At 58.8% G+C, this 24,608-nt stretch overlaps 1 protein-coding gene across 1 annotated transcript in view; it reads right to left on the bottom strand.

The window, feature by feature from the left end:
• The window catches only part of C3 (complement component 3), a 27,255-nt gene extending 2,647 nt beyond the window's left edge, over window positions 1-24,608 (bottom strand). Inside the window, 36 exon segments of the mRNA NM_001396143.1 lie at window positions 1,652-1,741; window positions 2,042-2,147; window positions 2,523-2,612; window positions 2,779-2,866; window positions 3,201-3,252; window positions 4,307-4,457; window positions 4,681-4,839; window positions 5,641-5,804; window positions 6,741-6,891; window positions 7,007-7,102; window positions 7,285-7,444; window positions 7,524-7,599; window positions 8,004-8,207; window positions 8,294-8,380; window positions 8,780-8,846; window positions 9,148-9,360; window positions 9,432-9,571; window positions 9,891-9,976; window positions 10,333-10,444; window positions 11,113-11,310; window positions 11,489-11,560; window positions 11,789-11,918; window positions 12,007-12,165; window positions 13,199-13,393; window positions 13,489-13,701; window positions 14,679-14,825; window positions 15,260-15,375; window positions 15,717-15,837; window positions 16,575-16,677; window positions 17,497-17,587; window positions 17,688-17,770; window positions 17,912-18,006; window positions 18,093-18,163; window positions 19,220-19,379; window positions 21,557-21,749; window positions 24,503-24,608. Of these exon segments, the coding sequence (NP_001383072.1) occupies window positions 1,652-1,741; window positions 2,042-2,147; window positions 2,523-2,612; window positions 2,779-2,866; window positions 3,201-3,252; window positions 4,307-4,457; window positions 4,681-4,839; window positions 5,641-5,804; window positions 6,741-6,891; window positions 7,007-7,102; window positions 7,285-7,444; window positions 7,524-7,599; window positions 8,004-8,207; window positions 8,294-8,380; window positions 8,780-8,846; window positions 9,148-9,360; window positions 9,432-9,571; window positions 9,891-9,976; window positions 10,333-10,444; window positions 11,113-11,310; window positions 11,489-11,560; window positions 11,789-11,918; window positions 12,007-12,165; window positions 13,199-13,393; window positions 13,489-13,701; window positions 14,679-14,825; window positions 15,260-15,375; window positions 15,717-15,837; window positions 16,575-16,677; window positions 17,497-17,587; window positions 17,688-17,770; window positions 17,912-18,006; window positions 18,093-18,163; window positions 19,220-19,379; window positions 21,557-21,749; window positions 24,503-24,573 (4,510 nt within the window). The 5' untranslated portion in view covers window positions 24,574-24,608.

The raw sequence follows: 24,608 nt of genomic DNA, 5'->3' as shown, positions 1-24,608 counted from the left end.
CGGTGACATTCCCTGTCACAGCAATGGCATGTCCAGATATGGCAACGGGACATTCCATCATGGCAATGACATGTCCCTTCATGGCTATGATGACACGTCCCATGACAATGACATGTCCCATCATGGTCATGACATCCTATTGTGGCAATGACATGTCCCTTCATGGCTATGAGAACATGTCCCATGACAATGACATGTCCCATCACGGTCATGACATCTTACTGCGGCAGTGACATGTCCCATCATGGCAATAACACATCCTGTCACATCAGTGGCATGTCCCATGACAACAATGACATGTCCCTTCATGGCTATGATGACATGTCCCATGACAATGACATGTCCCATCATGGTCATGACATCCTGTTGTGGCAATGACATGTCCCTTCATGGCTATGATGACATGTCCCATGACAATGACATGTCCCATCATGGTCATGACATCCTGTTGTGGCAATGACATGTCCCTTCATGGCTATGAGAACATGTCCCATGACAATGACATGTCCCATCACGGTCATGACATCTTACTGTGGCAGTGACATGTCCCATCATGGCAATAACACGTCCTGTCACAGCAATTACATGTCCCATCATGGCAATAACACGTCGTGTCACATCAGTGGCATGTCCCATGACAACAATGACATGTCTCATCGTGGCAGTGACATGTCCCATGACAACGACATGTCCCATCGTGCTCATGACATCCTACTGTGGCAATGACATGTCCCTTCATGGCTATGATGACATGTCCCATGACAATGACATGTCCCATCATGGTCATGACATCCTGTTGTGGCAATGACATGTCCCTTCATGGCTATGATGACATGTCCCATGACAACAATGACATGTCCCATCGTGCTCATGACATCCTACTGTGGCAATGACATGTCCCTTCATGGCTATGATGACATGTCCCATGACAATGACATGTCCCATCACGGTCATGACATCTTACTGCGGCAGTGACATGTTCCATCATGGCAATAACACGTCCTGTCGCAGCAATGACATGTCCCATCATGGTCATGACATCTTACTGTGGCAGTGACATGTCCCATCATGGCAATAACATGTCCTGTCACATCAGTGGCGTGTCCCATGACAACAACGACATGTCCCATCGTGGTCATGACATCCTACTGTGGCAAAGACATGTCCCTTCATGGCTATGAGAACATGTCCCATGACAACAATGACATCTCCCATCGTGCTCATGACATTCTACTGTGGCAATGACGTGTCCCTTCATGTCTATGACATGTCCCTTCATGGCTATGATGACATGTCCCATCATGGCAATGACATATTCCACCACGGCAACGTTGTTCCCCATGACAGCAATGGCATGTCCCATGACAACAACAACATGTCCCATCATGTCAGTGACGTGTCCCATGACAACAATGACATGTCCCACCATGACAACCACACGTTCCCTCATGGCAATGTGGTGTCCCATCACAGCAGTGATACGTCCCATGACAACAGTGACATGTGCCTCCATGGCAATGACATGCCCCATCATGATCATGCCATCCCACGATGGCAATGAATGACACGTCCCACCGTGGCAATGACGTATCCCACCACAGCAGATGTGTGACCCACTCTCTGTCCCCACGTCCCCGTGTCCCCACGTCACCTTCAGCGCAGCGACACACTTCCCCATGGCAGATCTTCCTCAGCTGCCCACCAGCCTTATCCGGGTGGTAGAAGCGGGTGCAGCGGTCATCTGTGGGGACATGGGGGACACAGAGGGGGCAAAGGGGGACATGAAGAGAGTGGGTCACCAGCATGTGGTGCCAGTGGCTTGCAAGAAGCGTGGGGACATGTGTGGGGGCGTGTATGGGGAAATAGACAGGGAAACATGGCGACATGGGGGGCTTGGGGACACGGGTGACAGTCATCAGGGATGTGATGGGACACACGGACAGGGGGAGACAGAGAATGTAGGTGGGCACACACGGGACAGACGGGCTTTGCGGGACGCAGGGGTGACATGAGGGGATAAAGAGGGGACATGGAGACACACCGATCTTGTAGTAGCTGTAGACAGTGACGGAGGCGGGCTGGATCAGTCCCACCTGGAAGTGCTGGTGGGCCCTGAAGGCGATGCACTCCTCCACTTGGTGGGAGACCTACACACGGGACACAGGGACGTGGGATGGGGACAGCGGGCAGCGACAGCGTGACCTCACCCCGTACCCAATCATCATCCCTATTCCCGTCTCCATCCCTGTCCCCATCTGTCACCGTCCCCGTTCCCCTTGGCCCCAGCTCCATCTCCGTCCCTGCCCATGTCTCCAATCTGAACCATTTCTTCTCCCTGCCCCCACGTCGTCCCCACCTCCATACTATCCCATCCTTGTCTCTGTCTCCAACTCCAAACTGTCCCACCTCACCTTCATCCCCACCCCGTGCCATCAGGGTCTCCCGTCCCACCACCTCCCTTCCCCCAACCCATCCCATCTCGTCCCCGTGCCCAAGACCCCCACGTCCCCCCCTGCCCTCACCTTGTCCAGGTAGATGATGAGGTTGCTGCGGTTCGACAGCGCGTGGTCGATCTCAAATTTGGAAATGTACCTCTCCACTCCCTCCGAGAGCTGGGGGGTATGGGGACACGGTGACAGCACAAGGACACGGGAGGCACAAAGGTATGGGGGGACACAAAGGGGTTGGGAGGATGTGGGGATGGGGGGACACACGCAGGGACACATGCGGACTTGATGGCCCCGTGCCCCCTGGTGTCCCCACATGTGCCATACTCACACTCTTCAGGTCCTGGACGTCAGGGGAGAAGCCGGTGAGCATGGAGATATCAAGGATGGACATGGTGGCATCCACGGTGTCCAGGAACCTGAGGGGACAGGGCTGAGGCCACCTGCCTGTCCCCAGCATCCTCTACAGCCCCACCGTCCCCATTGCCCCCAGCATCCCCATCCCTGATGACCCAGTTCCCAAAAATCCCCACGGGATGAGGTGAAGCTGAGCCTTCTTTGTCTCCATGTCCCCATCCTCATTCCTGATGTCCCCGTCCCCAACAACCCCATTACATCCCCTATCTCCCATGTCCCTGTCCCCAACAACCCCATTCCCTTCCCCATCCCCCATGTCCCTGCCCACAGTGACCTCTCCCTCTCTACCACGTCCCCGATGTCCCAAACACCTCTGATGTCCCCATTGTGTCCCACCTGGTGCAGATGGTGATCTTGACAGAGCGGATGACCCCTTCCAGCTCCCGGCCTGCGAGGGGACATAAGGACAGGGCTGCCATCCATGTGGGACATCAGGGAAGAGACACAGGAGGAAACCAGGGGGACCAGAAGGGTCGCGGGGACGTGGGGACATGGAAGGCCATGGGAACATGGTGGGACATGGGAATCTGGTGGGACATGGAGACATAGAGGGACGAGGAGGGACGTGGGGATCTGGTGGGACATGGGGAACTGGAGGGATATGGAAACCTGGTGGGGTATGGAGACATGGAGGGACATGGGGACACAGAGGGATGTGGAGACGTGGAGGGACATGGGGACATGGAGGGATATGGTGACATGGAGGGACACGGGGGCATGGAGGGATGTGGAGACATGGAGGGACATGGGGGCATGGAGGGACATGGGGATACGGAGGGATATGGGGACATGGAGGGACATGGGGACATGGAGGGATATGGTGACATGGAGGGACACGGGGACATGGACATGGGGACATGGAGGGATATGGGGACATGGAGGGACATGGGGATACGGAGGGATATGGGGACATGGAGGGACACGGGGGCATGGAGGGATGTGGGGACATGGAGGGACATGGGGACATGGAGGGATATGGTGACATGGAGGGACATGGGGGCATGGAGGGATGTGGAGACGTGGAGGGACATGGGGACATGGAGGGATGTGGAGACATGGAGGGACATGGGGGCATGGAGGGACATGGGGACACGGAGGGATATGGTGACATGGAGGGACACGGGGGCATGGAGGGACATGGGGACATGGAGGGACACAGGGGCATTGAGGGATGTGGAGACATGGAGGGACACGGGGATCTGGTGGGACACGGGGACATGGAGAGACATGGAGGGACATGGAGACATAGAGAAGGACTGGAGAGGGACACGGGGACATGGAAGCATTTGGGGACTGGGAAAACGGGTGACATGAGATACCTGGAAGGGGACATGATGGGGGCATGAAGTGCCATGGAGGGGCGTAGAGGAGATGCTGGGGGACACAGTAGGAACAAGAAGGGGACTCGTGGGGGACAGGTCAGGGGACAGATGGGGACTCACCCGCCTTCACGTCCTCCACGCTGACCCGCAGGTCGAAGTTGTCACACTTGTTTTCCTTCTCGGGCACTTTGGCGTTGTAGACGGTCACCACTGTCATTGTCCCCTTGCCAGTGCCCTCTGCTTTCACAGTGAAGTCCTCGTTCAGCTTGGTCTGTGGGGACAGGGGACAATGGGGAGGGATGGGGACATCCCAGGGCACAGAGGGGACGGCGCCAGCAGTGCCACCGAGGTGCCCCAGCGAGTCGCATCTCCACCATCCAGGTGGCAACTGTGGTACCGGTGACAAGGATGGCACCACGGGCAGTGGTGACAGCAGTGACAGTGGTGACGGTGACACCGGTGACAGCGGTGACGGGGGTGGCACGGCGCCGTACCTCAGCTGAGCGTGCCACCAGCGCGTTGTTGTTCTCGATGCGGTAGGTGATGGCGTTGGCGCGGCGCGGCAGCAGCACCGACACGTCCAGGTTGAGCTCCAGCTGCCGCGGCAGCGCCACGTGGTACTGAGCCAGAGCCTGGAACACCAGGATGGTGGCCTGCGGGGACACCGGGGTCACCGAGGCTGGGGGACATCGCCTGGGCTGCTCCCCAAAGCTTTCGGTTCTGGGGTGAGCCCCGACTCCAGGAGGCAGTTGGTGTCATTGGTGAACCTTGGGGACCTCAAGGGGTGTCCCCAAAGGGCAGGAACTCTTTGGGATGTGAAGTGTCCCCAAAGGACAGGATGTGTCCCCAGTGGGCAGGAAGACTTGGGGACCAGAGGTGTCCCCAAAGGACAGAATGTGTCCCTGGGGATCTGCAGGGACTAAGATGTGGGGTATCTCTAAAGGGCAAGACATGTCCCCAAAGGACAGGACGTGTCCCCAAAGGACAGGACGTGTCCCCAGAGGACAGCACATGACCCCAAAGGACAGGACGTGTTCCCAAAGGACAGGACGTGTCCCCAAAGGACAGCACATGACCCCAAAGGACAGGATGTGTCCCCAAAGGACAGGACATGACCCCAAAGGACAGGATGTGTTCCCAAAGGAGAGGATGTGTCCCTAAAGGACAGGACATGACCCCAAAGGACAAGACATGACCCCAAAGGACAGGACGTGTCCCCAAAGGACAGGACATGACCCCAAAGGACAGGACATGACCTCAAAGGACAGGATGTGTCCCCAAAGGACGGGACACATCCTAGGGATCCCCATGCTCTCAGACATGGGGTGTCCTCAAGGGTTCCCAAGGCCATAAGGTGACCCTCAACACCCTACGACCCCACCTTCCCACAGCCAACCACCGTTCCCCCCATGGCAGTGTGTGCCACGGGTGGTGGGGGGTGGTCCGTAGCCCACCTGGGTGGATCCGTAGCCACCACCGAAGTAGTTCTGCTGGGCCAACCAGCGGACCACCGGCCCCGTCAGCTCGGCCTTCTCCATCTGCAGCAGCGCCAGCAGAGCGTAGGACGTCCCCTCGATGTTGTAGGTGTGGGCGTTGCGTTCCGCCCAGTGGGTGCCATCTGGGTGACACTGAGGCCTCAGCATCACCCGGAGGGGGATTTGTCACCCCCTCCCCCCCCCCCAACCTCACAACCATGTCCCCTAAACCCCTTCTGGAGGGACATGGGGACCTGGTGGGACATGGGGACATGGAGAGAGATGGAAGAAGGGCATGGGGGATCTGTAGGGGCATGGAGACCTGGTGGGACGTGGAGAGAGAGAGAGAAGAAGGACATGGGGGATCTGTAGGGGCGTGGGGACCTGGTGGGACAAGGGGACATGGAGGCACATGGGGACATGGAGAGAGACAGAAGAAGGGCATGGGGATCTGTAGGGGTATGGGGACCTGGTGGGACAAGGGGACATGGAGGCACATGGGGACATGGAGAGAGATAGAAGAAGGACATGGGGATCTGTAGGGACGTGGGGACATAGAGGGACATGGAGAGAGATGAAGAAGGACATGGGGATCTGTAGGGACATGGGGACATGGAAGGACATGGAGAGAGACAGAAGAAGGGCATGGGGATCTGTAGGGGTATGGGGACCTGGTGGGACGTGGAGAGAGAGAGAAGAAAGAAAAGGGGATCTGTAGGGATACGGAGACATAGAGGGACATGGAGAGAGAGAGAAGAAGGGCATGGGGATCTGTAGGGACATGGGGACCCGGTGGGACAAGGGGACATGGAGGCACATGGGGACATGGAGAGAGATAGAAGAAGGACATGGGGATCTGTAGGGACGTGGGGACATAGAGGGACATGGAGAGAGATGGAAGAAGGACATGAGGACATGGAGGGACGTGGGGACATGGAGGGACGTGGAAATATGGAGAGATGTGGGAACGTGGAGGGACATGGGGACATGGGGATACGAGGGGACACGGGGATTTATCACCCCCAGCACCTAAGCTCACTTCCCCCTGCCCTGGATTTGTTCCCCTTTGGGGTCATCACCTTTGGAGAACTTCATCAGGACTTTCTCGCTGTTGAGTTTCCCCGTTAGGGCCAGGGCGTAGGAGGTCAGGGCCACCGTGTAGGGTCGAGTCAGAGATTGGTATTTCCGGGAGAGGTAATCGGAGGCTTTGGCAATGCTCCCATCCAGGCTCTGAGCAGAAAGGATGACAATGTGGGTTCTCGGGTGGCTGTTATAGGGGTTGGGCACCTCTCCTCCCCCCCCCCCCCCCCCGCCCCCGCACGGCGATGAGCACTGGGTTGCTCACTTTCACGTAGTTCTTGCAGATCTTCTGGGATTCCTGCAGCGCGGAGAGGACGAAGGCTGTCAGGGACACACTGGGCTCAGCACCGTGGTAGCCTCCCTGCAAAATGGGGGAGAAAACCTCAGATTTTGGGGGGTTTCACAGCAAGCTATGTCCACCCAACGCTTGTCCCCCATCACCCGGTGCAGTTCTTCTCCCCGCAGTTCATCCCAAAAGCCCATCGTTGCGCCAACGGGTCTTGATCATGAATAGGGACAAGGTTTTGGGTCTCCCCCCCATACCACCATCTCCTTGTGGATGACAGGAGCGTCTTCTTGGAAAAGCCCATCTGGCTGTTGCTTCTCCAGAATGAGCCATTTGATGGCTCCACAAACCACCTCCGGCTTGATGTCCACCATGTTGATGGCCATGGCAAAGACCTTGGCCACGTAGGCTGTCAACCTGAGGATAGGGTAACTCAGCGTCACACCTAACACCGTCACCCAAACCCCCGTGGTGGTGGTGGGAACGGGACCCTCACCAGGTGCTCGATGGGCGGGTAGTGAAGGCAGCAAATGAGCCGTCTTCTTTGCGGTATGCAAGTTGTTGGGTGTAACCTGGTGGGCAGAGGGCAGTTGGCCAATGCGTGGGGCACCAACCCCTTGTGGTGCCCGTCCCAGCACGAACCAGTAGATGTAAAAATCCCCAAACTGGTAGCACCCAACCTACGTGAATGGGTGGGAACTAAACGGTCCCTTCCAATCCGACCCATTCCACGGTTCTGTGATCTCGAAGGTCCCTTCCAACCCAAATCATTCCGGGACTCCAAGGTTCTATGGTCTTTAAGATCCCTTCCAACTCAACCCATTCTATGGTTCTAGGACCTTTAAGGACCCTTCCAACACAAATACTCCACGGTTCTATGTCTTTTCCAAAGATGCAGATGCCCTTAGCCCCTTGGAAGGCAGTTTCATTCTGCACCCCAAAAGAGCCCTTTTTTTCCTCTCCGGGATGCTCTTACCCTTTTTAATCAGTTCGATGGCTTCAGTGCGGCGGTTGATACCGAAGGTCTCCCACTGCATTGTGCTGTCCAGGTAGTGGACAGCAATGACGGTGGGCGTCATCCCAATCATGTTCTGCTCCCCACAGCCCGAGGGGGTCACAATGAGGTGTTTCAGCTTGGTCCCATCGGTGGCTTTCTCCACCAGGATGGACACAGGGTTGCCTGGACCAGGAGAAAGGGAGGCGTCAAGGGGGGATGTCTCATCCCCTCCCAGCTCACCCCATACGTCCCTTCTCCCATGCTATCACCTTGAATGCTGACTTTGGTCTCCGACTCAGTGTTGGGGACGATGTCAGAGAGGTTTGCTGCTTTCACCTTCACTTCTTGCACACCGTCTGTGGGGTGGAGAGGCCAGGATGGAGGTGGGCAGCCCCAAATCCCTCCTCACCCTTTCCCTGAGATGATTCGGTCCCGCCCCACATCCACAGCAGGATGTCTCTTACCCCCCAAGAAGCTCCAGGATGCCCTTTTCCCCCTGAAATGCCTCCACTCCACAGTAGGATGCCCCCGATTCCATTGGTACCCCAGAGGCCAACAGGACAGCCCTCACCCCTTGAGATACTCCAGCCCCATAGTGGCACACTACTTGTCCCTCGTCCCACACTATGCTCCAGTCTTGCCCTTGGTGGTACATCCACCACACTTCACACACGTAGATGTATTTCCCAATTTTCCTTCTCCCCCCACTCATCCCATGGGATGAGACGTCCACAGACCAGACAGGGGCCACTCACTGTTTCCCAGCGTCTTTGGGTCAAGCTCCACTATCTTCACTGTCTTCTCCAGCCTCATCCCTTCAGGCTGCAGAGGGGAGACACCCACACTCAATTCCGAGCTGATTTGAAGTTTCCCCTTCCCAACCTCTTCAGGTCAGCCAAGAAAGTGCTCCAGTGTCAACCAGCACATGCAGGTCATGGAACAAACTGGGGGACCTCCAGGGGACAACGTGAGAGAGTCCCAGGAGACCACCCCTGAGCACAGATGGGGGATCCTTCATCTCTGGGTACCAACACCGGGATGAAGCGGGGGTTCTGATGCCATCAGGAGGACCAGGAGGAGCTGGGGACATCTGACGACCGAGGTGGCAGCAAGGACTACTCACCACCACTCTGAGCTTCTTCTTGACGCCATCAGACACAAAGCTGTTCCAGACAGCTGCCTTCACCTCGACGTCATGCTGCCCCAGCTGCAGGGGCACGATGACGAAGGGCACGGCGTGCGACGACTGAGGTTCCAGTTGGAAGATCTGCTGGTAGCGCGTCTTGGTGGTGGATGCGCTGCACAGGGCTGGGTTGTACATCAGCTCCACGCGCACCTGGGGATGCAGAGAGACATTGGGTTCAGGCAGCCACAGATCCCTCACAACTGCTGGAGTGAGGCACCAACCTTGATCTTGTTCGTCCAGTAGTTGTAGAGAATGGCGCGGACCTCCACCTGCTCGTTCCTCACTGCCGAGTAGGGCAGGCGCAGGTCAATGAAGAACTCCTTCATCACCGTAATCTCATAGGGGTCGGCCACGCACAGACCTGTAGGGTGGGACCCAGGAAAGCGGGTTCGGGATTATGAGCTGAATTGGCCCTTTGTGGTGCCGGAGACTTCCCCAAGGCTTTAGGAGATCTCTCAAGTCTCAGAGTTCCTTCAAGGTTTGCGTGACCCCTGAAGTCCCGTAGACGTCCCCAAAGTTTGGAATACCTCTCCGGAGTTACAAATCTTTCTCACATTTTGGAGACCCCTCACTCCCCAAGTTAACCCCTCCGGATTCTGGGGGTCCCTCAAGTCCCAGAGTCCACCCCCAAGGTTTGAGTGAGTCTTTTCCCAGGACCCTCTTCCTCCTCCATCACCTACCCTTGTTCTCAGAGATACTGACAGCCAGGACCTCCCAGGTGGTGATGGAGTCTTTCAGGTATATGGGCAGCGTCTTCATGGAGATGCTGGAGGGGATGCAAACCACCAAAGGGGTTAGAATTGGCACCACACCTGGACAGAGGGGTGTAAAACAGCCACCAAACTGGACCAGGATGGTTATAGCTTGTCCCGTAGCTGGACCGTGGGGTGTGGGTGGCCATGGAGCTGGACTAAGGAGTCAGTTGGTCCCAAGACCAAGTGTGCCATATGTTGACCTCATATAGACTGAGGGAGTGATGGCTTGTCCCGATTTTGGGCTTGTTGGGGTCCAGAGCGCGTTGGGTAGGAGATCTTGGATCCCCACACTGAGACATGGGGCGATGGGTATCCTCAGGCCAGGGTGGCAGTGGCACCTCTACTGGAACAATGACGTTGGGCTCACCCCTGTTCGTTGGGTGGTTCTGTCAGCTCCTCCACCTGCCATAGCCAGCTCTCTGGAAAGAGGCTCCGTGAGGTGATGTCTTCATCACTCAGGAAGGCGTCATCCACCTCACCTAGGGATGGCAACAGCCCTCTCAACCACATCCGTGTCCATGGGATCCCACCCGTTGGATGGTGCCCGAATCATCCCCAGCACCATCCGTGTGTCAGCCAAGCATTATCCAGGCACAACCCAACTTTCACCTGAGTGTTGCCCAGTCTTTGCCTCGGCATTGCCTAAATATCAACCGAGCCCCTCTTAAGCTTCACATGAGCTTCACTCATGCTTCATCCAACCTTTGCCCAAACATCTCCCAAGATACGTGCAAGCATCACTCATGCATTGATCACACCTCACTGAAGCTTCCCCAGAGCATCACCCAATCTTTGCCCGAACGTCACCCAACCTTTGTGCGAGCATCACCTAAACTTTGCCCCACGATCTCCCAATTGCTGGGCCATCCCTGCCCAACCTTTGCGCCAGCATCACCCAACCACTGCCCAAACATCTCCCAAGATATGCACAAGACCACTCGTGCATTGACCACAGTTCACTGAAGCTTCCCCCAAACTTCACGTGAGCTTTGCTCCCGCTTCACCCAACTTTTGCCCAGGCGTTCCCAAGATACACGCAAGCGTCACCCAAGCATCACCCACTCTTCTCTTAACATCCATCCAAGCATTTCCCAAGCTCTTCCTGTCCATCCCTCCCTGCTGTCACCCCGCTGCTCCCAGCACTTGCTTCGAGCCAGCTCGTATTGCAGCTCGCGCTCCTCGTCGCGGATGCCCTTGATGTAGAGGCAGCAGCTGAGGAAGGCTTCGGTGCAGGCTTTGCCATCGAGGACGTAGGTGGCCCGTTTCTCGCAGCTGTAGCCCATCAGGTTTTCCTTCATGCCGTCCTCACAGCACTTGCGCAGGTTCTTGTCGCTGTACTCGGCCACTGCCAGCACCAAAACGCCCCGATGGCATCCGACCTCGTGGCCCCAGGCCTGAGGCCATCGGGGATGTGGGGCGCTCTGGTGTCCCTCGGGACGTGGGACAATCCAGCATCTCGAGCGATGGGACAGCGTGGTGCCCCTGAGGACCCAAGACGTGTTGGTGTTCCCGGCGCTACCTACTCTTGGTGCCCTTGTGCTTGATGAGCTTCACGGAGCGGCGCTTGCGTTTTGCAGGCTTTGCACACTGGACCTCTGGGGACAAAGGTGGCTTTGGTCAGGATCCAGGTGTCACATCCCACACCCCAGGGCCACATCTCCACCCCTGAGGTGTCACAGCCCCCTCCCTGCGGTGTCACCCGTGGGTTCCATCCCCGTGCTGACACAACTCCACCACTGCTGAGGACGTCGCATCCCCACACTCGGTATGTCCCACCCCTCCGGTGTCACCCGGGCCGTTCTCATTCCCATCGTGTCACCCACCACTTCTCTGCTCCGTGTTGATGTTCACGTTTGAAGTCAGGCTGAGGCCGGCATCGGCGAAGACCCCCACGTGGTTCCTCCCACTGCCCGGCGTGCAGCCGATGTCGCTGTTCTCCACTGTGTCCCACACCTGTGGCCAGCAAAGGGACGACCGTGAAAGATCCTCCTGTCACTGGGGGATGCTAAGGGACAGCGGAGGGTAGAACTGGAGCTCCCACCTTACTCTGAGTGAGTTTGTTCTTGTTGAGGACATAGACAGCCTTGTCCACAGCCACCAGCCCCACGTGGGCTTTGTGGTCGCCCTCGATGTGCAGCCGCATGGGGGTCCTTGGCTCATGCACACGATTGTCAGCCTCCGACGCTCCCCTCACCACCAGCTGCCAGGGACACGGCAAGGTTGGGGCTGTGGGGAGTGCAAAAAGCCCCCACCAGCCCTACGAGGTGCCCCATTGGTGCCCCCAAGGGCTGTTGGACTCCTGGACAACCAACAGCTCTGTCCCGGTGGGCCACCTGAGCCACCCGTGGACCATCCAAAGCACTCATGAGATGCCCAAGGCACCCGTGGGCTACCCAAGCTCTGCATAGGACACCTCAAAGACATTCAAGCCTTTCTGGAAGACCCAAACCCTGCATGGGTCACCTGATTCCCCCATGGACCATCCAAACCATCGTGAGCCACCCACTCCTCTCAAAGGCCCCCTAAATATCCTATGGGCTCCTCAAAGACACTTAGCCCTTCCAGGGACACTCAGACTGCCCAGCAGCACCCAGTTCCCCAAAAGATGCTCACGTGCCCTCCAAGATATCCAATAGTCTCAAAGAACACCTGAGATCCTCAAGGCCCATTGGGCCACTCAATTTTATACTGGGCCATTCAAATTCCCCAAGGGCCATCCAGGTCCTCAAGGACACCCAAGCCCACGGGGACACTCGAGTCACTCATTGGGTCATTCAAGTTCCACCGGGGATTTCCAGGTAAAAAGGACACCCAAATCACCTTTTGGTCCACCCAAGAACCCATTGGATCACTCAAGTTCCCCAAGGGCTACCCAAGCCCCCAAGGACCTGCAAGCCCCTCATCAGGCCAAGATTCCCATTGGATCACTCAAGTTCCCCAAGGGCTATCCAAGCTCTGATGGACCTGCAAGTCCCCGGTGGGCCACTCAAATTTCCACTGGGCCACTCAAGTTCCTCAAGGGCTATCCAAGTCCCCAAGGACCTGCAAGCCCTCCTCTGGGCCACTCAAACTGCCCAAGGACCCCTTGAGTCCCCCAGGGGGCACCCAAGCCCCACAAGGAGTAACTCAAGCACCACGTGATCCCCTCTGAGAGCCAACTGGACGCCTCCCAAGGGCCAATCAGTGCCCCACTGATCTCCCCCTCCCCCCATCCATGATGGGGACACGCTTACACTGCCCATGCAGGTGTCCTTGACATCGACCCAGACGGAGTCAGCAATGATCTCACCAGGCTTCACGTGGTAGTAGGCCACGATACGGAAGGAAGGGATGAGGTTGGCCGTCACGGGAAGCGACATCGTGACCAGGCTCTGGTCACCTTCCCTTGGCTGCCGTCCCACGTGGACAATGTGCCCCTTGCTCAGGATCTGCAGTGGGCAAGAAAAGGCCGAGCGGGTGGGTTTCCTGGGCACCCCAATCCCTGGGATGGTGTCGGGGGGTGGCAGAAGTCGTGTGTGCTCACCAGGTAGGTGAAGTAGGAAACGGATTTGCGGACGTCATCTCTGTTGCTCTTGAGATGGAAGTTGATGGGGAGGTTGTCCCCGGGCTGCACCTGGCTGGCACCCACTGCCAGGTGAAGGTAGTTGCCAGAGTTCCCCTGGCTTTGATACGCCTCGGCCACTATCTGCCGCGAGGCCTGGCGCTCCGGGGGCAGATCCTTCTGGTCTGTCCTCACCTGCAGCACGGGAGGCACGGTGTCAATGGGGAGAGGTATGAACCTGGGCAGGGGTCTCCAGAGGGGTCTTGACCACCACGGAGGTCTTGGTCGCCATGAGTGACTTGGCCACCGTGGAAGTCTTGGCCATCATGGATGATGTGGCCGCCATGGAGGTCTTGGCAACCATGAAGGTCTTGGCTGTCATGAGTTACTTGTTCACCTTGGAAGCCTCAGCCACCCTGGAAACCGTGGCTGCCATGTATGTCTTGATTTCCATGGATGATTTGGCCACTGTGGAGGTCTTGGCCACTTTGAAGGCCTTGGCTGCCATTAATGACTTGGCCACCATGAAGGCCTTGGCTGCCATTAATGACATGGCCACCGTGAAGGCCTTGGCTGCCATTGGTGACTTTGCCACCACGGAGGTCTCAGCCACTATGGAGATTGTGGCTGCCACGGAAGTCTTGGCTACCATGGAGGTCTCAGCCACTATGGAGGTATTGGCTGCTATGGATAATTGATCATCACGGGTGATTTGGTCATCATGTATTTTTGGGCCACTATGAAGGTCTTGACTACCATAAATGACTTGGTCACCATGAAGGCCTTGGATACCACGGGTGATTTGGCCCCCACAGACATCTTGGTTGTCAGTAAGGTCTCATCTACCATAGATAACGACCACCGTGGAGTTCTCAGCCACCGTGGGGGTCTTGGCCACTATGGAGGTCTTGGCCACCATGGGTGACCTAGTCATCCTGCCACCCCAACTCCGCCGCTCTTGTCCTCGGCCATTCTGCTCATCTCAGCCACCTTGGCCACTTTGGACACCCCGCTTCCCTCTGTGCTGGCCGTTTGGGGGTTTGGACCCCCTTGATTGTTGTCACCATCCTGGTCTCCCTGACTCCGGCCATCATGGCTCACCCTGGATATCCCGCTCCATCCCAGACCCGAGGCCACCCAGGTCCCCTTTCCCTGTCCCTGTCCCTACTCACAGTGATGGGGACGGAGTTCTTGTTGGCTGGCATGTTGAGGACCAGCTTGGCTGTGCCATCTCGCTGCGTGGAGACGAGGCCCTGGAAGTTGTCGGCCTTGACGGGGATGCGCGGAGCCGGGGAATTATCGGGGTTGGTGACATAAACCTGTGGAGGATGCAGTATGGCATGGGACGCTGCGTGGTATGGGGACATTCAGTGCGGATGTGGCACAAGGACATGGCACGGGGACACGCCGTGGGGACGTGGCACAGGGACGTGACATGGGGACATGGCTCACAGTGGGGTTGTGACACAGGGACGTGGCGTGGGGACACGCCATAGGGACGTGGCACAGGAAAATGGCACGGGGACATGGCTTAGCCTGGGGACACAGCACAGGGGAGGTGACACAAGGATGTGGTGTGGGGACAGACACCAGGTGCCATCCAGGACATGACACGGGGGCAGACAACCCCATGGGATTCCCCCATCCCCATTCAGAAGACTCTGGTGCCAGAGGGCCCTAGATTGTCACCACCATCCTCCCATCCCTGTCCCCGTCCCCATCCCCGTTCCGGTCCCCATCCATGTGCCATTACCGTCAGATCGAAGGGCATCCCTGGCTTGAAGTACTTGGGGGTGTGGGTGAAGTGGATGGTGTATGGGGACGTCACTATGCGGATGCCGCTGCGCTGTGCCTCCACCATGTCACTGCCTGCAGTGGCCGTGGGGACAGCGATGTCACCCAGTGCCAGGACAGGGCTCCTGGACCCCCAGTGCTCCCCTGCCCAACTGTGGATAGCCCCGACTGTCCCCATCCGCGCCACCTTCATCCCCATCTTTCCTTATTTCTGCAGTCCACAGCCCCACATGTCCTCGTCCCCGTACCTCCCCGTCCCCATCCCAGATCCACATGTCCCTACTGGGCCCATCCACCTAGGACCCTCTGTGCTCCCATTCATCCCCACATATCCCCAGACCATCCCAGTGCACCGAGGGCTGTGACACGAAGCCAGACGCGTCCCTCTGTCCCCGTCCCCAAGTCCCCCCGCACACCTGACTCGGTGAGGACGGTGACGGTGACGTAGAGAGAGTGTCCCACCAGCTCCTGGAGGTTGGCGAAGCGCTGCCGCAGCATGGCCATGGGCAGCACGGCCTCCCCGTCCCCATCGGTCACCTGCAGCACAGGTCAGTGGGACAGGGGACAGCCATGGGGATGGGGACGGGGACAGGGGACGGGGAGAGGGGATAGGGAGAGGGGATGGGGAGAGGGGATGGGGACAGGAGACGGAGACAGGGGACGGGGATAGGGGATGGGGAGAGGGGACGGGGACAGGGGACGGGGACAGGGGACGGGGATAGGGGATGGGGAGAGGGGACAGGGACAGGGGACGGGGACAGGGGACGGGGATAGGGGATGGGGAGAGGGGATGGGGACAGGGGACGGGGATAGGGGATGGGGACAGGGGATGGGGACAGGGGACGGGGACAGGGGACGGGAATAGGGGATGGGGACAGGGGATGGGGACAGGGGACGGGGACAGGGGACGGGGAGAGGGGACGGGGACAGGGGATGGGGACAGGGGATGGAGACAGGGGACGGGGACAGGGGACGGGGACAGGGGATGGGGACAGGGGACGGGGACAGGGGACGGGGACAGGGGATGGGGACAGGGGATGGGGACAGGGGACGGGGACAGGGGACGGGGATAGGGGATGGGGACAGGGGATGGGGACAGGGGACTGGGATAGGGGATGGGAACAGGGGTTGGGGACAGGGGACGGGGACAGGGGACGGGGAGAGGGGACGGGGACAGGGGATGGGGACAGGGGATGGAGACAGGGGACGGGGACAGGGGATAGGGACAGGGGACGGGGATAGGGGATGGGGACAGGGGATGGGGACAGGGCCACCTTGACGCGCTGCAGGGACTGGGGGATGGTCTTTTTCTCGTCGTCCACCACCACACCGAAGAGGACGAAGGCGGTCCCCTGCAGATTCTTCCCATACAGGTACCTGGGGACACATCGCTGCTGTCACCGTCACATCGTGTCCCCATCTTTGCCTGTCCCCACGTCGCCAGCATCCGCTGTCCCCATCGCATCCGTATCACTGTCACCCAATGTGCCCACACCCCGCACTCACGCAGCCCTGCCTCCCCACCACCCTGTGTCCTCGTCATCCCAAATTCCACCACCCCATCCTCTCATCACCCCAAATCCACGCCGCTCTAATCCTCCACCACCACACGTCCTCATCACCCCAAAGCCCCACCGACCCACGTCCTCATCACTCCAAATTCCCACCGCCCCGATCCTCCACCACCACACGTCCTCATCACCCCAAATTTCATCCACCCCCCGCCTTCATCTCTACCATCCCAAATCCTCACCACCCCATGTCCTCATCACCCTCATCCCCAACACCCCAAACCCCCACCATCTCCAACCTCCACCCCCACATGTCCTCATCGCCCCCAATTCTATCCTCTCCCCGCTCTCATCTCTATCATCCCAAATCCCCACCGTCCCGTGTCCTCATCACCCCAGATCCCCACAACCCCCTGCCTTTATCCCTACCACCCCATAACTCCCACCACTCCATGTCCTCAACACCCCAAATCCCCACCACCCCAAGTCCTGAGGTTGATGACCCTCATCCCCACCACCCCATGTCCTCATTGCCCTCATCGCCGTCACCCCAAATCCCCCTCACCCCGCATCCCCAGGCCCTCCATCCCTGGCTATATCACACACAGGTGGAATAGGACCGTCCTCCCCATCGTGACCCCCCACCCCGACCCCAAACCAAGTAGTGTTGGGGCGCCCACCCCACCTGGCTGTGATGGTCACCCGGAAATCCTCCTGCCGGTCAATGTAGAGGAACTTCTCCTGCGGGTCCAGGGTGACCTCAAAGCTCGGCAGCACTGCGGAAGGGGCACTCCGTGGGTCCAGGATGGGGCACGAGGGATCGGTGGGTTTGGGGTGGAGGAACACACCCGTCCGGAGACCCCCACCCCACCGTACCGTATTCCTTGACTTCAAATTGTGTGCTGAAGACCTGGTCCTGCGAGTCTTCAAATTTGGCCGTGATAGTCCATGTCCCCAGGCTGGAAAGGGTGGGGATGGGGTGAGGGGACAGGGATGGGGACAGGGTGAGGGGACAGGGATGGGGACGGGGTGAGGGGACAGGGATGGGGATGGGGACGGGGACAGAGACAGGATGTCCCACCCTGGGAGGTGGCGCCCACCTGACCACCTCCGGCAGGTTGTGGTTGATGGAGAAGATCCCATTCCTCATGGGGGAGGACACGGGCACTTGCTTGATGATGACGTTGTCGGGTGTCTGTGGGGACGCGGGGCGGGTGGGAATGAGGGGGTGGGTGGCACCGTCCCCACGTCACCTCCTCCCCGTGTCACCGCCTCGCTCACCTTGACCTCCACGATCACCGTCTTCAGCAGAGGCTGCATGAAGTGGCTGAGGGCGAAGAGACGGCAGAGCACTGGGGGGGGGACAAAGGGGACGTGGTGGGGACATCATGGGGGCATCATAGGGGCATCACGGGGACATCAGGAGGAGATCCCAAAAAGAATTCTGGACCATAACGGAGGGCATAGAGGGGATGGCCCCTGAATGGGTCTTGGACTCCAATAGGTCCCCATGTGGGTGCTGGAACCCAATGGGGACATCAGGGGAAGGTCCCCAAATGGGGTCCTGGACCCCAATATTTCCCCATGTAGGTGCAGGACCTCAATGGGGGCATCAATGGAAGATCCCAAAATGAATTCTGGACCTCCGTAGGGGGCATAGAGAGGATGACTCCAAACAGGTCCTGGACCCCAATGGGGACATCATAGGGATGTTCCAAAATGGGTTCTGAAGCCCAATATGTCCCCACGTGAGCTCTGGACCCCGATGGGGACATCATGGGAAGGTCCCAAAATGGGTCCTGGATCTCAATGGGAGTCCCATGGTGAGGTCCCAGAATGGATTCTGAACCCACAGTGTCCCAACATGGGTGCTGGACCCAACTGGGAACCTCATGGGAAGGTCCCAGGATGGGTCCTGGATCCCACTGTATCCCCATGTGGGTATTGGACACCAATGGGAGATTCCAAAACGGGATCTCCCCATGGATCACCGTGGGGAGATTCCAAAACGGGTCCTGAAAACCAGTAGGGATCATGAAGAGGATGGCCCCAAATGGACCCTGAATGTCAACGGAGACATCGTAGGGACGTCCTCAAGTGGGTTCTGGACTCCAAGATGTCCCCGTGTGAGCACTGGATCCCGATGGGAACACCATGGGAAGGCCCCAAAATGGATTCTGAACCCCAGTATGTCCCAGCGCGGGTGCTGAACCACGGTGAGGATGTGAGTGGAAGATCCCAAAACGAATTCTGGACCTCCGTAGGGGGCATAGAGAGGATGACCCCAAACAGGTCTTGGACCCCACTGGGAACCTCATGGGGGTGTCCCGGAACGGCTCCTGAGCCCTGAAGAAGGGGCACAAAGAGGACGGTCCCCAAAATCCTAAAGCCAGCAGCCCGGGACACACCGGTGGAGCCGGGGGTGTAGATGGGTTTGTCGGTCTGCAGGAAGATGTGGCCGCTCTGCAGTGACACCAACAGCACCTTCTCCAGGGTCACCTGTCCCACCCGCGCCACCACCGAGACAAAGTGCTTCCCCACCACCGGCGGCAGCAGCTTCACCGGCACCTGTAGGGACAGGGGACAACGGGGGGCACCCGCGGTCAGGGGACCGGGATGGGGACACCGTGGGGCAGTCCTCAAAGACCCCAAAGTGACCGGCCCCACAGACCCCAAGGACCCCAAATGGCCGTCCCCGAAGACCCCGAGGTGATTGTCCCCATGAGCGCTGGGGTTCCTCAATCCTAAGGTGACCGTCCCTAAGAGTCCCCAAGAGGCTGATGGGGACTGTCCCCAAAGACCCCAAAGTGACCAGTCCTAATGACACCAACAGGGCTGTCCCCAAAGACCCCAAAGTGACCAGCCCTAATGACACCAACAGGGCTGTCCCCACAGACCCCAAAGTGACCAGCCCTAATGACACCAACAGGGCTGTCCCCAAAGACCCCAAGGTGACAGTCCCCAATCTCATGGTGAAAGTCCCCATGGACCCTTTATGGCTGCCCCCCCCCCCCATCGCCACAGGTCCCACAGAGATTCTTCACTGTCTCATATGGGATTGAGCCCTCCCTGGTATGGAGCAATGAGGTTTGGGGTTAGAGTTGGGGCTGGGGTTGGGTTATGGGGTTGTGATTGGGGTTGTAGGGTTAGGGTGGGGGTTGGAGTTAAGATTGGGATGATAGGGTTGGGGTTGGACTATAAGGTTGGGGTTTAGGTTATCTGGTTGGGGCTACAGGGTTGGGGTTAGGGTTGGGATAATAGGGTTACGGTTGGGTTTTAGGGTTGGGATTGGGATTATAGGGCTGGGATTATAGGGTTAAGGGTTGGGTTATAGGGTTGGGGATGTAGGACTGGCATTGGGGTTGTAGGGTTAGGGTTAGTGCAGAGGTTGGTGTTGGGGTTTAAGTTTAGGGTTGGGGTTATATGGTCAGAGTTGGGGTTGTAGAGTTGTTGGGGTTGTAGGGTTAGGGTTGGGATTACATGGTTTGGATGATAGAGTTAGGGTTGGGTTATAGGGTTGGGTTTGGGGTTATAGAGGTGGGATTGGGGTCATAGGGTCAGGGTTGGGTTAAGCGTTGGGATTACAGGGCTGGGGTTGGGGTTATAGGGTTGGGGTTGGGGTTATAGGGTTAGGGTTAGTCTGAGGTTGGTGTTGGAGTTGTAGGCTATCTGGTTGAGGTTATAAGGTTAGAGTTGGCGTTATAGGGATAGGGTTGGGGTTATAGGGTCGGGATTGGGGTTGTAGAGTTAGGTTAGAGTTAGAGTAGAGTTAGGGATTATAGATTTAAAGTTGGGGTTATAGGGTTAGGGTTAAGGTTAAGGTTGGAGTTATAGGGTTGGGGTTGGGGTTAGATTTAGGGCTGGGGTTAAGGTTAGGGTTAGGTTAGGGGTAGGGTTAGCATCAGGGTTAGGTTTAGGGTTAGGGTTAAAGTTAGGGTTAAGTTTAAGGTCAAGGTTAACGTCAAGGTTGGGATTGGGATTCGAGCTGAGGTTGGGGTTGGGGTTGGGGTTATAGAGGTGGGATTGGGGTCATAGGGTCAGGGTTGGGGTAAGGGTTGGGATTACAGGGCTGGGGTTATATAAATTATAGATTTAAAGTTGGGGTTATAGGGTTAGGGTTAAGGTTAAGGTTGGAGTTATAGGGTTGGGGTTGGGGTTAGATTTAGGGCTGGGGTTAAGGTTAAGGTTAGGGTTAAGGTTAAGGTTGGAGTTATCGGGTTGGGATTTGGGTTAGATTTAGGGCTGAGGTTAAGGTTAGGGTTAGGGTTAGGTTAGGGGTGGGGTTAGCATCAGGGTTAGTTTTAGGGTTAAGGTTAAGGTTAAGGTTGGAGTTATAGGGTTGGGGTTGGGGTTAGATTTAGGGCTGGGGTTAAGGTTAGGGTTAGGGTTAGGTTAGGGGTAGGGTTAAGTTTAGGGTTAGGGTTAAGGTTAAGGTTGGAGTTATCGGGTTGGGATTGGGGTTAGATTTAGGGCTGGGGTTAAGTTTAGGGTTAGGGTTAGGTTAGGGGTAGGGTTAGGTTTAGGGTTAGGGTTAAGGTTAAGGTTGGAGTTATCGGGTTGGGATTGGGGTTAGATTTAGGGCTGGGGTTAAGGTTAGGGTTAGGGTTAGCATCAGGGTTAGGGTTAAAGTTAGGGCTAAGTTTAAGGTCAAGGTTAACGTCAAGGTTGGGATTGGGATTCGAGCTGAGGTTGGGATTGGGGTTGGGGTTGGGGTTGGGGTTGGGTGACACGGGGTGGGGACACACCTTGACGGTGGCGATGGCCATCATCCCCTCTGCGGGGTTGAGCTGCTTGCGGACCTGGAAGAGGACTTTGCGCTTTTGGGGGAAATCCTGCACCAGGATGTTGGCCTCGGTGGGGGCGGACAGACCCGGAGCCTCCAACACCACCTTCTCGTCCGTGTCCAACCGCAGCACCGCCGGGGTCACCATGGTCACCCTGTGGGGTCACTGCGTGGCAACGGGGGACGCGCCCCGGCCCCAAATCTCCGATGGAAGCACCCCGTGATCTGCCCCAAAACGGCGCCCCGAATCGGCCCCAAACCTCCCTGGGAACCCATAGCATCCCAGAATGCCCTCGTTCTGCTCCATGGGCTGATGGCACCCCAAATCCTACACTGCAGCCCTATGACCTCCACTGCAACCCTATAACCCCCACTGCAGCCCTATAACTCTGTTGCAGCCCTACTGCACCCTCACTGCACCCCACGACATCCCTCGTACCCCTATAACCCCCACTGCAGCCGTATAACCCTGTTGCAGCCCTACTGCACCCCCACTGCACCCCACGACATCCCTTGTACCCCTATATCCCCCACTGCAGCCCTATGACCCCCACTGCAGCCCTATTGCACCCCCACTGCACCCCACGACATCCCTCGTACCCCTATAACCCCCACTGCAGCCCTATAACCCTGTTGCAGCCCTATTGCACCCCCACTGCACCCCACGACAACCCTTGTACCCCTATATCCCCCATTGCAGCCCTATGACCCCCACTGCAGCCCTATTGCACCCCCATTTCACCCCACGACATTCCTTGTACCCCTATAGCCCCCACTGCAGCCCTATAACCCCCACTGCAGCCCTACTGCACCCCCACTGCACCCCACAACATCCCTTGTACCCCTATAACCCCCACTGCAGCCCTATGACCCTGTTGCAGCCCTACTGCACCCCACAACATCCCTTGTTCCCCTTTAACCCCCACTGCAGCCCTATGACCCCCACTGCAGCCCTATGATGCCCTTTGCACCCCTATAACCCCCATCGCACCCCTATAAAACCCACTGCAGTCCCATAAATCCCACTGCACTCCTCTGACCCCCCATTGCACCCTATGACCCCACTGCATCCCTGTGACCCCCATTGCTCTGTTATAACCCCCATTACACCCCTACAGACACCACTGAAACCCTATGAACCTCTTTGTAACCCCCATAACCCCCATCACAGCCCCATAACCCCCAATCACAGCCCCATAAACCCCCACTGTACCCCTATAGGCACCACTGCAGCCCTATAAATCTACCCCTGGGATGGGAGCGGGGTCCCAAAAAGTGTGTGAGGGGGGTTCCATCTGGGGTGGGGATTCTGAATTTGGGGGGGGGGGGGTCACACAAATAGGGATGAGAGTCCTGGGTTATGGGGTCCTGTACATGGGAGGGTCTTATTGAGGATGAAGGGATGCGGCCATATGGGGGATCCATATGGGTGGGGGGGGTTCAGTGGGGGTAGGGGGTACTGTGTGGGGGAGATCCCACGGGTGTGGGGGTCCTATGGGGTGAGGGCGCCCTGTGGGTAGGAAGGGTCTCATGAATAAGGGGATCCTATGGGGTGAGGGTCGTATGGGTAGGGGGGGTCCCACGGGGAGGGGTCCCACGGGGGGGATCCCACGGGGGGGGGTCCCACGGGGGGGCGGTCCCACGGAGGGGGTCCCACATGGAGGGGGTCCCATAGGGGGGAGGGTCCCACGGTGGGGGTCCCATGGGGGGGGGGCCCACAGGGGGGGTCCCACGGGGGGGTGTCCCACGGGGGGGGTCTCAGGATGGGGGTCCTATGAGTTCGGGAGATGCAGAGATGAGGGGGTCCCACGGGGGGGGGGTTCCCACGGGGGGGGGGTCCCACGGGGGGGGGGGTCCCACAGGGGTGGGGTCTCAGGATGGGGGTCCTATGAGTTCGGGAGATGCAGAGATGAGGGGGTCCCACGGGGGGGGGGTCCCACAAGGGGGGTCCCACAGAGGGAGGGTCCCACGGGGGGGGGGCCCACGGGGGGGGTCCCACGGGGGGGGTCCCACAGGTGGGGGGTCTCACAGGGGGGGTCCCACTGGGGGGGGTCCCACGGGGGGGAGGGTCCCACGGGGGGGAGTCCCACAGGGGGGGGTTCTCAGGATGGGGGTCCTATGAGTTCGGGAGATGCAGAGATGAGGGGGCCCCACGGGGGGGTCCCACAGGGGGAGGTCCTACGGGGGGGGGGGTCCCACAGGGGGGGGTCGCACGGGGGGGGGGTCTCACGGAGGGGGTCCCACATGGAGGGGGTCCCACAGGGGGGGTCCCACGGGGGGGGGGGGTCTCAGGATGGGGGTCCTATGAGTTCGGGAGATTCAGATATGAGGGGGTCCCACGGGGGGGGGGTCCCACGGGGGGGGGTCCCACGGGGGGGGGGGTCCCACAGGGGGGGTCCCATGGGGGGGGATGGGGTCCCACAGGGGGGGTCCCAAGGGGGGGGGGTCCCACAGAGGGGGTCCCACATGGAGGGGGTCCCACAGGGGGGGGGTCCCACGCGGTGGGGTCCCACAGGGGGGGGGTCTCAGGATGGGGGTCCTATGAGTTCGGGAGATGCAGAGATGAGGGGGTCCCACGGGGGGGTCCCACGGGGGGGGGTCCTACGGGGGGGGGGCCCCACAGGGGGGGGTCGCACGGGGGGGGGGTCTCACGGAGGGGGTCCCACAGGGGGGAGATCCCACGGGGGGAGGGGTCCCACGGGGGGAGTCCCACAGAGGGAGGGTCCCACGGGGGGGGGGTCCCACAGGGGGGGGTCCACGGGGGGGGGGTCCCACGCGGTGGGGTCCCAAGGGGGGGGTCCCACGGGGGGAGGGTCCCACGGGGGGGGTGTCCCACAGGGGGGGTCCCACGGGGGGGGTCCCACGGGGGGGGGGGGTCTCATGAGGGGGGGGATGGGGTGTAACTCACATCTGTGCAGGTGTGGGGACCGCATGGAGCAGCAGAACGCCGAGCAGGAGGGGCAGCAGCAGCAGCCCCATGGCTGAGCGGGGATGGGGACGCGGGGGGCGCGGGT

Source organism: Gallus gallus, chromosome 30 (assembly GCF_016699485.2).
Source record: "Gallus gallus isolate bGalGal1 chromosome 30, bGalGal1.mat.broiler.GRCg7b, whole genome shotgun sequence".
NCBI lineage: Eukaryota > Metazoa > Chordata > Aves > Galliformes > Phasianidae > Gallus > Gallus gallus.
The sequence above is the reverse complement of the archived record's forward strand: the minus strand, read 5'-3'. Positions and strand labels throughout refer to the sequence as shown.